Below are 16576 nucleotides of genomic sequence, written 5' to 3' on the forward strand. Positions count from 1 at the left end.
TACGGGAACGGGCATATAGCTCAATACAAGTATTGTATATAAACCATTCAGTTTAAAAATAATTATTTACTGCCAAAATAACAAATATAATGCACACCATTTATAACATTTGAATGGAACGTTTAAATTCAAGTGTGATTTGAAAGGTGTTGACAAGTGCTGGTTGTTAATCATTTGTATCCTGCCAATAATGTTTTCTGAAACACCGTGACATCAGATATAATGACGGACTGATGGATCGTGTACTTATTTACTATGGATTGGTTGTGGATGGCAAATCTGGGGACATCTTCTGGTCTGGTAAGAATTTTAGACGTTTTGTAGACAGTTTATGTTCATATATATCTTTGTTTTAATTCGTTTTTTTTTTTATTATATTCGGATACTTCCCATCTGAGGCTGAATATTGTCTTTTACCCCAATTACGAAACCTAAAGCAATAACTAAACAGACATACCAACCATCCCATGATTTTGTAGAAAATATTCTTTAGCTTTAAATTTTATTTAAATTATTGTGCTCTCTATAACAGCAAATTTACAGACTACTGCAGTGTATCTGTTTTTCTTTTATGGTTCTAACTTCATCCAGATACGGTATTATAAATCCTTAATTCTGAGTAAGTATATACCAACCAGATTAATCTTCTGGGTCTTTTCCATCATATGTAAAGTTACTATTCCATGAACAAAATACTTAAACGCCTTCCAAAGATTTACCGGATTAGGATTCTCTAACTGTTGATAAAATTATCTAAACAAAGTTAAACAACGTTTAAATGCCTACTTATATCCGTAAACATCTACACCCATGGGTCGTCAAGTCTCATTTTCAATTAGTGATATTCCTTTTATGAAAAAAAATATATACATTTACAATATATTACTTGATAAATTTGCACAGTTATCCATTTGTCTGATACTATAATATCAAATTATCATATGAATTGAGCAACATATGATTATAAAATTGCCACTTTGGCTGTATACATGCATCGTGAGAAGGATGTTTGACCATACGATCAACTCATTTCCTCCCTTTATACCATAACAGACCTTCCGAATTCGCGGACATCTTATAATTGTTACAAATCGTCGGGATGACGATCCTAGAATTATTCTGTACTGAAAATTTCAAAACAATTTATGACAAAATGTGTCAGGACCTAGTACAGTTCCTGACGATTACACATGAATGTAGGTCAGACAAATTCCGGAGAATTCTTAATTAAAACGCTTTATGATAATCTTTTTTTAATTTAAGGGCAATTTTAATTGAGAACGATTCCTGGCGATTCAAGGACAATTTCAGCTCTCGATTGGCTGGCCAGTAAAAATTTAGAAGTCTGAAAGTTTGACCTGTTGACTGTTCTATCCCTGAACCATTCATGCCGATTCTAGTTTCAGACGATTTATGACAATACATGTATTCTAGATTAGAACGAATCCTGACGATGACCATTGCCAGAGTTTACAGAAGAGCAGAAAGAGATTTAACTTTAAACTTAAAGTTCTAAGGAAAAACCCAAACTTTGTCATTGCAATGAAGTCATACATGTAGAATGATCTTACACATGCCGTCACATTAAACGTTGATATAAATTCTGTTAACATATGTATCTCAGTACACAAAATATGTATATTTATCAGATTATTTTACAATGATGAAGTCTTCTATGCCTAACAAGTGCTTCATTTAATGGGAACTGAAATTACAATATCAACATATGGAATTTGTGGGGAGAAATATCAATAACTAGCAATGTAAAATACTTGTTTATTGATGGAAGTTCCTTAATGGATTAACGGACGATTAACGTCTTTAAATGCTCAACAAATTAATCATTAAGTAATCGATATAAAACGGGTGGGTGGTATACAAATTCAGTGCAATATAAACAAACTTTCCTTACACTTGGTAAATGACACATTTTAATGTCTAGACCTGTCATTTTAATTTGAGAAATCCTCAGCTCGGTGTTGATTTGATATTTGATCGAATTTTTATTTTGTGGAAAGATTTCTATCATGAAATGTAAGTCACGTGACTTTATTTTACTAAAAATGTAAAGCTACTGTGGTTAGCCTTTTTTTTTCGAGACTTCCGTTCTATTTTAACTAGAATGGATTAACAATTTTGCACATGTACATCAAGCTCATAAAATGTTTAATTATAATGTTCCTTGTGAAATAATTTCTGATTAATTATTCTTATTGTGAAATAGTTTCCCGCCAAAACGTTGCAACACGAATATCAATCGACCGATCACAAAATGTAAAATATATGTTGAAAATAGCAAAAAATAAAGGAGTGAAGCTAGCATATAATAACAGCCGAGAATCAGTGAATAAATATATCTGCTTTAGTACACACTTTTAATACCCCCACTCAACGAATACACACTAACTAGCTTAGAATATAACCTTATTTTCAATTGTCCGGCATTCGGAATTGTGCCAATTGTGACGTCACGACTTCACAACACGAACATTAGGTGCCCATAATGGCTGCGAATTTTGATTTCGGAGACGACTATGACGAGAAAGAAAATGTTACGTTGTCACAGTTGCTGGGCATCCCAATGCAACAATTTGTTGAAGTAGAAGTTACAACGATAAATGATAGTTTTGTGAAAGGCCATAATAAGATAGATTTTGAAATATGATAAAGTTTTGATCCCATTTTTATTTTCTTCGTTTTATAGTCTGAATTAAAAAGAGAAAGTTTCAGAAAATATTTGACTCACTTTTCTTTTTTTCATTTTCATGAATTTCGAATGTGAATGTGCACTTTTCATAATAAAAGTTAACAATGTATTCAAATGTGTATGAGAGAGTAATCAAGGGAACCAAGATTATAGAGGCAATCAAAGGAATGTAATCCAGGGACGAAGACCATACATGGAAAAAAGACATACGCAACAAGGAACATTAAGTAACTAAAATCAAACATACAAAGTAACGAAAGCAAATGAGCAACTCGAACTCCACTAAAAACTGGGAGAATGGACCAGATGCACCGGTAGGGTCTGTCAATCAATGCCGTCACGTGGCACTGTTTTCATGACGTAACCATTGATAAATTAGTGGCGTTCTGTGTAGAGCCACCTCTCTAATATGATTGGTCTAAAAATACAATATTCGAAATAATGTATTAATTTCGCTTTTTGTAGTTTGGCTTTTGGCAAAACCGTTTATCGTCAAGTTATTGGAATTCTCATAGGGACCAATTTAATCCTACGACGTAAGAGGTTGCAATTCCGTTCCTCCATACCCCAACCTCTTACTTCCGAGCGCCATATTGCATAACGCTCGTTCCGCCGTTCCTTGAAATCGGCAGAATTATAGTAAAGTATTTTCCATTTAAAACGTTTTATACAGTTTCTTTACCATTACACGGGAGAAGGTGACTAAACTAAAGAAAAACAATGATCTACCTGATGATAAAATCCAGAAATACTGGAAATCCTTTGTAAAAGCAGTTAAAATGAACTTCATATTTGGTTTTAAGCTTTTTTGAGTGTGTATTTCCGGTTGATAAAATTACGGATTTTAAAATTTGCGAAACGAACATATCAAATTAACCAACGAATTGCCTTTACCGACTTTAAGTTCATAGTGTCAAAAATATATTGTACTCCGTAAAATTAGTGACCTAATTCAAAATTGCTGGAGTAGGACTAATTGTGCACCAATTATTGCAGACCTCTTTCTGTACTGTTACGAATCACAATTTATGGCTAGAATAAATAAAGACTCTTCCAAACAACATTTGATAGAAAAAATTAATAACACTTTTAGATATTTGGGCGATATTTTGGCTCCGAACAACGTTGACTTCAATATTTATACTAAAGATATGTATCCTGTAGAACTATCTTTGAATAAAGCAAACATTGATAATAAAGAATGTCCGTTTCTTGAACTCAGTTTTCATATCAATAATAGTAAACATAATACTATAATATACGAAAAAAGGGATGATTTGTCATTCCCTATAATTGCCAACTATCCGTTTTTAGATGGCGACGTTCATTTTTCACCTTCATAACGAAAGGAATCTGTATATAACCGAGAAATTATAACTCCAAGGTTTTCGATATAACAAGTTCGTAAAAACATTAACAGTTTTTTTTCAACCCGGCGATACAAGGAACTCACGCTCAAACACAGATGTACTTGTAGTAGTGCAGCAGACAGCTAACAATTTTTTGAACTTTAATGGGCCCAGAGGGTATACGGCTATATCATATGTCAATGGAAAATTTTTGCATATCATTCTTTTCTAACTGAAAAGTGGTTCAGTTCTCATTATGCAGTAATTAGAGGAGGGGTCAAAGATCAATCGACCTCAATACACTTTAATAAGTAATTTAAGTGAAATCGTTCATTGTAGGTATCAGAAAACAAGTAGCATGAAAAGATCATATGTATAGAATTTAAAAAAATGTCAAAGAACTTTTTTTCCGACAAAAAGTGACGGTTTAATCACAGAACAAAGTTGCCCCTAAAATTGTTTGCATTTTAGAGCATTTTCAATGTTTAAGAGATGATAGGAAACCGTAGAATATTACAATGTATATTTAAGTATTCTTTAATGAATAACAAAATAAACACAACATTATTGATTCGATCTGAATATGGGCTTTGCAAAGTGAGTTTGAAGTTGCAAATTTTCACATATTTCAACTATTAATGTTACTAAAAATGTACAACACGGAATCGTATCCGGACAATTTGTCTTGTTTCCGGACTGTTTTATGAACAGAGGCATATGTAAAGGATCGAGTCTTTTTTCTTTACATGCTTGGACTTCAAATAAAACGTTAAAGATTTAACCATAAATCAGGGATTCTCAAACAAAAAATGCCACTCGGGGTTTCATGATAAGGCTGGATTTCGTAATAAATTTGAGAATACATAAACTGTGAACTTTGAACTTTGCATGGAAGCATGTGCATACATGTGCATGCATGCTCTCACTATATTTGTGTCTTATGAAATTTATTTGTGCGCCAGGTTGATGCTTGTAATGCAATATCCTCTGCAAGGGCGTATCCACACGTGAAAAGGAGGGGTGCCAGCCAGAGTTCCTAAGAAAAGGGGTGTGTGTGTGCTAAGACATTATACACCATTTTTTCTCAATTTTACACATGAAAATGACAAATTGTCCAATAAAAAGGGGGTACCAACCCCCTGCACCCCCTCTGGACCCACCGCTGCTCTGAACGGATTATACTAAACGAGTTGATAAAAACAAACCAGATTCCTTGTAAAAATTCTAACAAAAAAGAAGGAAGAAGTTCAGACGCAATGAAAACTAAGAATGTTTTACCTCTCAAAAAGACGCTGGTCTAGCCAAGGGTTCAGTCTTGCCCCTCCCTTCACGTAACCTTTGCCTAGCAAAGATGCTGTAAAGGGTAGGAATTGGAAATAAGCCATTCATAACTTGGAAACTTTTCATCGGTCTATATAGTGAAGGTCAATTTTATTTAAATTTGAAATAATCCCTTTACAAAAAATCTTTGTAACGTTCCCTTCTTCACTGTCACATACTAGATGCCTTTTAAGCAATGCCAGAGTTTCCCTCCTTCCTTAAAATCCGGAATGACATCATTTATATAGGTTACAGACCACCAATTCAACCAATGAGCATTTGGAACGTACGCAAAAATAGTCCTACGCAGAAATTACCCCTGTTCCTCATAGTGCTGTGAAAAAAGTTCTCATCTTATTTTAAAAATTTAAACAGTTTCTGAAAGGAAAAACATTTCTGTACATTTTATAGGTGCATTTTGCTTCTTGTGATGTGAAGCCTAATCTCCATAATGATTTTTAAATATACCCCTGCCTTGTGAAAACACTGGGATTTCCCATGCTATTTATAGACCCTTCACTTCCGGTGACCAGTACTGCACTGCAAGTCTGCTAACCCCACATGGCATTCTGAGGATTGTGAGCTGACATATGTAGAATCATGCTGATATATAGTCCTCTGCAGGTTAAAGTTAAGGTAAAGTCCAGAGAAGCTATTGAATATTGTGAAATTAGCATAGAAGCCTATGGAAAGTGGAATTAGTGGTTTTTAGCCTATATAAGAGTGATCAAGGGGCGCGTAACCCGAGAACAGAGAAAAGGCGTTAAAATCAATACCCTACCAATGAACCAGGTCCAGTTTTTTTTTTTTTATCAAGCCTGGCTTGCTTATCAATTCTTTAAATTTATATATATGTGTATGTTATTCATATGACTATTACTGTATTTTTGGTCCTTTGTCTTGACCTTGAATATCCTGTTCTTCGTTCCAATGTCCTCAAAACGAACATTTTGTTGAGCGCTCAATTATTGAATAACATAAACAATGTCAAACTTTTATTCATTTACTTTAACAGCACATGAAATATTGATCATTAAAAAGTAAGTTGTTTTAGATAATATTCATGCTTTTCTGGTGTACCAACAGTTCGGAAACAGGACAGGTCGTCCTGAAATCAATTTCGTTTTTACAATTTCAGTATAATTAGTAGTAAAATATGCAACTTCAAACTCATTTTGTAAAGCTCATGTTGCAGATCGAATCGAGAACGTTGTTTTTATTTGATTTTTTATTCAGTAAAAAAATATTAAGATATACATTGTCATATTCTACGGTGTCTTATTATCTCTTAATCATTGAAAATGCACTAAAATGCAACCATTTTTAGAGGTTTGTTTCACCATTTTGTTCTGTGATTAAATATCTAAATTTTGTCGGAAAAAGTTCTTTTTTACATTGTTTGAAATTCTATACATGTGATCTTAAAATGTTACTTGTTTCCCAATGATTACAACAAGGAATCATGCGAACCAAGGATATAGGGATATAAGTTAATCAAAAGAATGTAATCCAGGGACGAAGACCAGACATGGAAAACAGACATACACAACAAAGAGCATAAAGTAACAAAAATCATACATACAAAGTAACAAAAGTAAATGAGCAACTCGGACTCCACCAAAAACTGGGAGCATGGACCAAGTACATCGGTAGGGTAAGCGTCCTCTGCTTTTCCAGAAACACCCGCCGTGTTGCTCATAAATAGTCAAGTCCGGGGTAGACGAAAGAGGAAATAAAAAAAATAAATGATTTCACTTTAATTACTTATCAAAGTGTAAAGGGGTCGATTGATCTTTGACCTCTCCTAATTAATGCAAAATAGAAGAAAACTGTACCTTTTTCACTTTGATAAGCACGATATTCAAAATCTACATTGATTTATCTTTCCATTGATATATGATATAGCCGTATATCTTCTAGGTCCACTAAACTCGAAAACGAAAGCACTTTTTTAAAACCTGTCCGCAGCAATATAGAGGATTAATACGTGCGGGTATCTTTCACCATTTGTTTCACGGTAATAATCTACACAAAGCACGGAAAGCTCGATACTCACCCAGCAAATAAACTAAACTGTTGAAAAGGCGTATTCGTAGGGGATATAGTTAGTTGTCAAATCGTTAAGGATAGCATTTTTTGGCATTAGCATTGATTCGCTGTAAGGTTCCTTACATAGAAATTTAAACATTATATTTAAAAGCAGTTTTTGACATGAATTGGGTTGTGTCCTTATTGTATGACTTATGATTACCGCGATTCTTAACCCCGCATGGGAAGAATTGGAATTGATTTTACAAACGATGGAGCCATAATTTTTTGTAGTTTTAAACTGGCTTGGAGCTGCCATGTCAATTAACAGATAGTAGACTTTAGTTTGTACATTGTGTAATTTATGGATTCATACGTTTTTGAACTGATTTTCAGGTGTGTATAATAGTGTAATATTTTACACAGTGGCCAGATTTTAGAGAGGGAGGGTTGTGATCATGCCAAAGTACTTTAACCCCGCCGCATATTTTGCGCCTGTCCCAAGTCAAGAATTTCTGGCCCCTGTATGTCTTGTCACATTTTCACCTTTAGTTTATTTTTATGCAACTTGAGTATAAAGGGGCAACTATTTGCTGTACCTGTGTATATAATGTTTTGCGGCCAGCTCCAGCCTACCCTTTGCTATGAGGGTTTCCTCGTCGTTCATTGAATATCAATGGGTGGCTTTGGGCTGACATTTTCATCCCGGTGGAGTTGTTGTCTCTTTGACATATATTCTTATTTTCGTTATATAGACGGGACCTATTTTGTATTTGGTTTTGGCCGTTGTCCGAGATCAACTTTCGGGTCTTCAGGACTTTGCTGTTTTCACCAAATAGATTCACAAAATGCTCGGATTGATCTCAAATATGCTGTGTGGCTTTATACAGATAAAACATACACTGAAAGCGATGTTAGTTGCTGACCTTTATCAACTTCCTGTATAAAGTAAGATTGCCGAACGAGTGGATGTATACTAAGCGCGACAACACCTTCAACTCCATGTTTTTAAACTCCGGGTTGAAGCATACATGTACATATTTAGACAGAGTTGCATAAACTTATTATATATGTCTCAAATCAATTTTCTGTCGAGTCATTTAAGTTACTTAAACGCCTCAAATTATTCATGAATATGAAATATTTAAAAACATGAATTAAAATATAAATTTAGATCTCTTTCATGTCAAATTTATTATCGATGATACGGTAAATATCTACATGTAAGCACATTTTCTTTTTTTATCAATTCTTATGTCAGAGGTTAGCATAAATCAAACATTACTACAATTTGAATTCTGTGTTTATTCTAAATATTTAAATGTCCCTTTGTTAAGAAATATTAACAAGATAAATATAAGAGTAAATATATAATGACATTTCTAAGGATGAAGGTTCACATTGCTCTCTCTTAATAACTATTCTATTCACAGCTTTTGTAAACCATCACAATTAAGTTTACTTGGTAAGTTCATTAAATATTTGTTCTTAAAAATTTTAAATTATGGGCTGAAAACTAGGTGATATTTCGTTATAGCATTTTTAAACTATCTGTGTATTGCAGGTATAGACCTTGTGTATCGGCTTTATAAAGTTGATAAATAACCACTTATTCAAAATATACCTCACAACATTCGGTTTTATTTGGTTAAGATAGCCGAGGACTTTACCATACCGTTGAATGACTTATCTTTGATTTGAAGTGCTTGGATAATATCTGCAAGTAGTTGTCAAGTTATAGGATAACTTTAACGACTGATTGGGTAGCTTTATCTGTTTGATATCGACTTAAGACAGGGAAGGAGTTAGGTCTAATGTAAGTTGTTTCTATTTGAATTTTGTTGTTGGTCTTAATATCATTTATTTCTCATATTTACTAAAGATGATTTTGATAATTTTCCTAATGGTTTTGAAAGACGATATTTTGTATTTTATTTTTTACCTTGTCCTTAACAACGCTATATTTGGCTTTGTTTTTATCTCTCCTTTATCACCTTTATAGAAAACTTACACTTGACTGAGTTTATGTTGGAAGCTTTTTCCGAGATCCGAGTTTGATTTCTGTCTATGTTTAGTTTATTTAGTTACCAATTTTTAATTCAGGAAGGATGAGTAATTAATAAATATAAAAAGGGTAAAATAACCATGCCATGTATTTTGAAAAATTACAAATCTTTAAAGTATAGTTTTTTAGCTCTTGACATTGTCCTTATTATACAATACAATACATACGCAAACTTGATCAAGCGCAATCTCTTTGACTACTTTTGTTAGTGCGTGATGGAATATCAAGTTTGTGTTTTTTGCTTGAAGGCTGATACTTGACTTACTGGTCACATGTGAGATCGAATATTACTTACAAACATATCAAAACAACAGAAATGATAAAAACAAAACCAAAACATACCGGGCATGAAGCGGGTGTTGGTAAAACACAACTGCTATTCTCCAATCGAGTTGTTCAGGTCTTATCTTAAATGATATGGCAAAAGAAATCTGTGTCAAAGGAATTAAATAAAATATTTTCAACACTGAAACAACTTGTATAATCAGCAGATCAAGTTTTTGCGTATTTGTTTTATTTATATTTGGACACTGAAAATTTATACCTTTTTAGAACATTTAAAACGTTTAATTAAACGTATGTAACAATTGATCTTGCGCTCTCACTACCATACATTCATGATTGTTACTGTTTTGAATTTTGTATATATGCATGTACTTTACAGTTCTGTCATAACTTTTTTTAGCCGCGTTGGGTGTAACATAGTGACGTCACGATAGTGCTAAAGTCGGCGTTTAAACTATGCATGCACGATTTGTAAAATTTGGTCAAAATATTGTATCAATGTATTTTAAACGTTTTGAGAGACGCCATAAAAAGTACAGTGCCCGCATTAAACACTACACCTTGTTTCAGAAATGACACCAGACGATGATGGCTTGTCAGTTATTTGAGACTGTTTTCGACGATAGTTTTATTCCTTTGGACATAAAGAAGAGGGTTGGAAACTATTCCATTGGACGGACTTTAGGGAAAGGATCATTCTCCACTGTCCGAGAGGGAAAACATTTACTGAAGCAAGAACGAGTAAGTCATAATTTTAGTAGTACTCCAGCTAAGAATCATGCAAAATGTGATTCATGGGTAAAAACTAAAAAAGCCTACATATTTTTACTTTTGATATTTTGTTTGAGTTGCCATAGTTAACAGAAATTAACATTCGGTTTTTCATATAACCCGTGTTTTTTTATGCCTCTTTTCACAGTTTGCGCGACATTTTTTAAACCTGCACAGGCTCCTTGAGTTGAATTATTATCTGATTTAATTTGGCTAAGTGATTTCAGCTGTTTCGAGGTGGGTGATCCCAATTTCCTCATATTTTCAGAACGACCGTGCACGAAGGAACGAATGTTACTAAAATGTTTTAAACTTTAAGGTTGCAATTAAAGTAATACCGAAAAGTTCCATACTCAAGCAAGAGAATGTCAGACGAAGGTTTTGTAGAGAAATTCAAGCACAGAAAGACCTAAACCATCCAAATATTGTCCGTTGTTTGGAATGGATGGAAACGGAACGCAATTTTTATTTGGTATTAGAACTGGTAGAAGGCGAGAACATGAAAGACTATTTGAAACGGAAGTAAGAATTGACATCTCAAACAAAGTTTTTTTCTTCTTATTTATTGTTTGTTATTCAAAATTAAACCGCATTTTTCATTGTTTCTGATTTTGTTATCTTCTTCTTATAACTCAAAATAGAAGCATTAATAAAATAGATAAAAAATATACCCTTGCGACTAAAAACATTTAAAGAATATAGTTCTGAATTCTTTGAATATTTAATTAAAAAATTGGAATTCATAAAAAAAAAAATATCAATTTTCCATGCAGACAACAAATTGACGAAGAAGAGGCAAGAAGATTTATGGTACAGATATGTTTAGCTGTAGAATATATGCACGATAAGGGCATCCTACACAGGTAATAATAATTATTATTATTAACAATTCGGAGAATATAGATGTAACATCTTATCAATGTTTATATTAATAGTTTACTAACTATAGTGTTACTCTTGTTTTGAGAATCGATCATTTATAGCGTAAAGGATGGTTCAATGTTTAAATGTATGATGTATGCGGACGGTGTTTGTATCCAGGTCCAAAATCACCAGAATATATTCTTATCATGAACTTCTTTCGTTCAAGGGATCTAAAATTGGACAACATAGTTCTCAAGAAAGACGGCACAGTAAAGATAGCAGGTATAATGTGGCAAATAATGATGTAAGGAAAAATGATTCCTATTGGTTCGTATAATATGTGAGAAATGGTATTTGAACAAGTGTAAATGATAATACTTCCTTATATTTAAAAGTAATAGTACCATTTTTCATAAAGCCTCAAAACGATAACTGGTTTTAATTTGAAATAAAGAAGTACAAGAGATTCGCTAGATCAATTATTACAGGGAATCGCCCCCGCCCCGCAAAAAAAAAAAAAAAAAAATAATAATAATAATAAAAATATAAAAAAATAAAAAAATAAATATAATTAAAAAAAAATCGACCAATTATTCGGTCAGCATGTAAAAATATCATCGTAAAGAAATCATTGTCATACGTTTTTATAGACTTCGGACTAAGTACCAGTTTAAATGCTGATGAGAATAAATTACGGTTTTGTGGTTCGCCATCATTTATTGCACCGGAAGTACTAAGTAAAAGAAAATACACGACGGCTTCAGACATTTGGAGCATGTGAGTATACATACATCATAATTATATAAGGTAATGACCTTCAAACCTTTGATGGTTTTAATTAATTTATCTGTAGGTTTGACTAACTGATCGTTATGTAGGAAAATGTATGTTCACGTAAGTTAAATAGGAATACGGAAACATCTGCAATTGTACCTGAACAATTTTATCTTGACTTATTCAGTTGTGAATAGTACATTTATTTACGTCTCTTGACACATGACACATTGATGTAACGAAAAAAAAAATACATCAAGTATGGCAATAATTTTCTGTTTTTTTCAGAGGTGTTAGTCTATTTTATTTATTAACTGGTGGACTACCATTTAAGATGGAATCAAAGCATAATTTTACCTCGCTGTACTTCAGCATTCTACAAGGTTGTGAAATTCCGCAATCGTTATCAAGAGGTATAATCAGACTGGCATTTTAATCGTTTTGTTTTGACAGACTATGTATACCCATTATTAGCCTGATTATGTGTATTTTAGGTATTTCGATTTTCAATTTTTCATTGTATCATAGATAGACAAAAGAAGAGGTTTATTCCTTTTTTATCATTGCTTTACCTACACCAAAAGTGATTCAGACTTTAATGACTAGACATTTTACAAGTATGAACCGTTTGAATTGGTCTTTAATGAGAAGAAATGATTTACTTCCCTTCTTTAGATTTATAGTATACTTTTTTCGTTTGAATATTTGTAGACCGAAGCTTATAAATAAATAAAAGATCGAGCTGAAAGCTGCATTTATTGCAATTACATGTGAAATGATGACGCCATAATTACACTTAACACTACTATCGTCAGGCATTTTTATTACCGTTCAAATCTCATACATTCTTTTAAAAATATTCTTTGTAGAATGTCAGCAGTTACTTCACAGTATGCTTACCATTGATGAAAATCAACGAATAGAATTGGCGGAGATCTTAAAGCATGCTTGGATGAAGTTGAAAAGATGAAGGTTGTGGTCTGAACAAAATACGGATCTCGAACATACTCAATTTACCATAATGTGTTCACTGATAAACGTTAGGTGCTTCTATAACTTGTATTACATATATAAGGGTTGTTTTATTACTATTCGAAGTTTTGTAGATAGGAATTTTTAATAAATCTATAGTGGAGGCAATCGTATGTTTTTTTTTAAACATTTGAGAACGTCAATGGTAGATTTAACGGTCGCAAAATGAGTTTACTACCGTTACGGCAGAATGGTCGAGGCTAATTTTGGACCGTCAAATCAAAATTGACAACGACCTATTTTCAAATATAATACAGTTTCATTGTACATGTATCTCCATATTTATAAAATTCTCAAATTCACTGTAAAAGGGACAATTTATATTTTTTAAATAACATCTGTAAATGCGTAAAAATGTCATTAAGAAATTATGCACAGACATGAAATGTACGGCGATATGAGCGAATGTGTTAAAATTCATTTTAAATGTAAGTGTATGATTATATTTAAACTTTCTGTACTCATATTAGCAGCACGATTCCAATGTACATTTTAACATATGTTTTCTGTTGATTTTAAAGTACTGTATGTATTTGTAATTAATTCGCATAGTCATCATTAATATAAGATACAGTTTTCTAGAAAAACTTAGCAATTAAACTAGTTCATATTATGAAGTTTCACTTTAAGATATGTTACTAACAGGTAAACAAACAAGAATATTTAGTATTTGACAACACAAGTAGTTTTTCTTTTTCATGCAAACCAGCAGTTTTATTACATGTGAGACAAGAATTACTTTTGGGGTAAATACACATGTGATTGAAAGAGTAATCAAGGGAACCAAGGTTATAGCGGTAATCAAAAGAATGTAATCCAGGGACAAAGACCAGACATGGAAGACAGACATACACAACAAAGAACATAAAGTAACTAAAATCATACATACAAAGTAACAAAAGTAAATGAGCAACTCGGACTCCACTAAAAACTGGGAGCATGGACCAGGTGCGCCGGTAGGGTAAGCGTCCTCTGCTTTTCTAGAAACACCCGCCGAGTTGCTCATAAAAAGTCAAGTCCGGGGTAGACAAACGAGGAAAGGTGAACTATGACCCGTTGAATAAATCAGTTTTCATGGTGCTGATGGATACATCATAACGATCCACGAGTTCATGATGACGACCATAAAACTTCTGTAGTGATGACTTCAATCTTGTAGCAACATAACTCTGTTCCAGAAGCCTATTTGTTAGAGTTCTAGCGCGATACAAAAAGTCTGCGTAGTTTCGGCAAGCTCTGGCATAACGTATGAGTTGTGATATGAACACTCCATACGCAGGAGCCGAAGGGATGTTGCCATAGATGACAGGAAAGTTTACAATTCTGAATGAAAAGTCATCACGTTTGTCGTAAAGTTTGGTCAATAGTTTTCCCTTACCATCGATTTCTAATTGTAGGTCAAGATATGGGGCTGACTTCACAGTGTCTGTAGTATCCTTTATCTCAAGTTCTTTTGGGTAGATGCGATGTATCAAATCTCCGAAATTAGGATTGTTTAAAGATAATACGTCATCTATATAGCGGAAACTGAGATTGAAGGATCTAGCCAAACGATATTCTTTCTTTCTGCTCAAATCAGCTATAAAGTCAGCCTCATAAGAGTGAAGAAATAGGTCAGCAAGTAAAGGAGCACAATTTGTTCCCATTGGAATGCCGACCGTTTGTTGAAAAACACGTCCACCACACTGGAGAAATATGTTGTCGATTTAAAATTCCAGCATTTTGTAAACATCTTCCTCTGTATATTTGGAAGATGATTTGGAATTATTTCTTACAAAGTATGAGGAATCTCTATGATTGAAAACACACATTTTCGACTACGTTGGTCTGGATCTTACCACAATATTACTATACCATTAGATTATACGAGGAGCATATTGTTTCGGTGTTTGACAGAAACATCAATCGAAAATAAAACGGAGTAAAAAAACAGCAGCAAAACAAATGAAAGGATATGGTGAATATATCAAAGAGACAACAACCCCAGTGTGAGTAAAATTGTAAGTTCAAGGCCACCCATGGGTTTTCAATGAACTACGAGGAAACCCTCATATCACCAGGCAGGCTGTACATGGCCCAAAAACAACAATATTCACAGGTACAGTGAAATAGATGCATCTATATACTCCAGCAACATAAAAAAAAACTGAAAATAAAAACGAAAGACATACAGAGGCAAAGAATTCCTGACTGCAGTCGCAAAAATGTTGCAGGGTTGAAGTACTTTTGCGTGATCATAACCCTTCCAAAACTTGCCACTGTGAAAAAAAAATAAACAGTTCAACATACTGATTAAAAATCTGGCCTAAAAAGTTTGAGTCTCTCGTTAAAACATGAATAATGAAACCGATTATAGTTTACACAAATGTACAAATACCACTAGCTAGCAGATAACTAGCCCTAGACCAGTTTAACCTACCAAAAACTATGCCTTCGTCGTATCAATTCTTCCCATGCAATGTTGAGAACCACGGTACCTCAGGCAACACAATGTAATTAGTAGTAAATTTACGGAAGAGGAATTCAAGGGGAAAATGTTTTGACAAAACAACACCAAATTTAAAACAAAGGAAGAACAAAATGTACGGGAAAATCAAAGTCGTGATGAAGGTTTAGATAAGAGTTCAACTGTTATATGTCTGTAATGTTATTGATCTCCAACTCTTCGGAGAAAGTGAGATTAAGATGGTCAACGACTTTAGAACAAATAAACCAATAAAGTAAGATTGGCCCAGTAGTAAAGTTCACGGTTTTACACCCAAAAGGATTTTTTTATTGCTGTAATGCATTCAACACACCTTTAAATTGGATATTGCTGTGATACATTACTGAATAGACAAGTAAAATAGGAGATATGAATAGAGGATATTTTGCTGTGCATTTTTTCCCGATTTTCAAATCTCTTCCTCTATACCTGAGATATGGAAGGATATACAGGGCTTGTTTCTTCAGTGCATTGAATGTAGTTCATCAATTCAAAATACACTTTTTTAGGACACCGCCGACTATCGACGAGAGCCATAAAGTGACTCAATGTTGTCACAATGTCCTGTCCGTTCAAAACATTTTTACCTTTTGAATTGAATTTTCACAACTGCTAGACTGTGTATCGGTTGCGCACACGAAAGAAACCCACCAGTTAACATACATTGCGGAATAACTTGGTTAAATTTAAGTATTCCCTGGTCTAAGTGCCCATTATTCCTGTCCGCTCGATAGTTTTCATACATTTTCGATAACATTTACCATCACAAGAAAGGAAAAAAGATGTAAAAGAATAACAAAGAAAAATGTTATTGTCATTGGAATATAATTCCAATGTAATTAGTATATGCCTTTTCGTGCTATTCACCTTTTACGACTTCAATGATGACAGTTTTT

At 33.4% G+C, this 16576-nt stretch overlaps 1 protein-coding gene across 2 annotated transcripts; it reads left to right on the forward strand.

The window, feature by feature from the left end:
* On the forward strand, positions 1-13808 carry LOC148614812 (hormonally up-regulated neu tumor-associated kinase-like). 2 transcript variants are annotated; one of them, XM_088589224.1, is made up of 8 exons: positions 1-300; positions 10325-10495; positions 10845-11047; positions 11299-11388; positions 11616-11671; positions 12040-12166; positions 12452-12576; positions 13033-13808. In XM_088589224.1, exons 2-8 carry the CDS (start codon positions 10340-10342, stop codon positions 13131-13133), a joined length of 858 nt encoding a protein of 285 aa, XP_088445350.1. In that variant the 5' UTR covers positions 1-300; positions 10325-10339; the 3' UTR covers positions 13134-13808. The 2 variants fall into 2 exon arrangements, with proteins under 2 accessions (XP_088445350.1, XP_088445349.1); XM_088589223.1 differs by lacking the exon at positions 1-300 and adding an exon at positions 8985-9220.
* The last annotated feature ends 2768 nt before the right edge of the window (positions 13809-16576 follow it).

The sequence above is a fragment of the Perna viridis genome, chromosome 6 (assembly GCF_037379345.1).
Source record: "Perna viridis isolate PV_CMFRI_1.1 ecotype Kerala chromosome 6, ASM3737934v1, whole genome shotgun sequence".
Taxonomy (NCBI): Eukaryota; Metazoa; Mollusca; class Bivalvia; order Mytilida; family Mytilidae; genus Perna; species Perna viridis.

What these genes read in the sequence shown, in the direction of transcription:
- LOC148614812 (XM_088589224.1), top strand. Translation starts at nt 10,340, where the DNA reads ATGATGGCTTGTCAGTTATTTGAGACTGTTTTCGACGATAGTTTTATT. An exon ending in AAAGACTATTTGAAACGGAA is followed by an intron (nt 11,048 to 11,298) that starts GTAAGAATTGAC and finishes TTTTCCATGCAG; the next exon opens with ACAACAAATTGACGAAGAAG. An exon ending in TCCGCAATCGTTATCAAGAG is followed by an intron (nt 12,577 to 13,032) that starts GTATAATCAGAC and finishes TATTCTTTGTAG; the next exon opens with AATGTCAGCAGTTACTTCAC.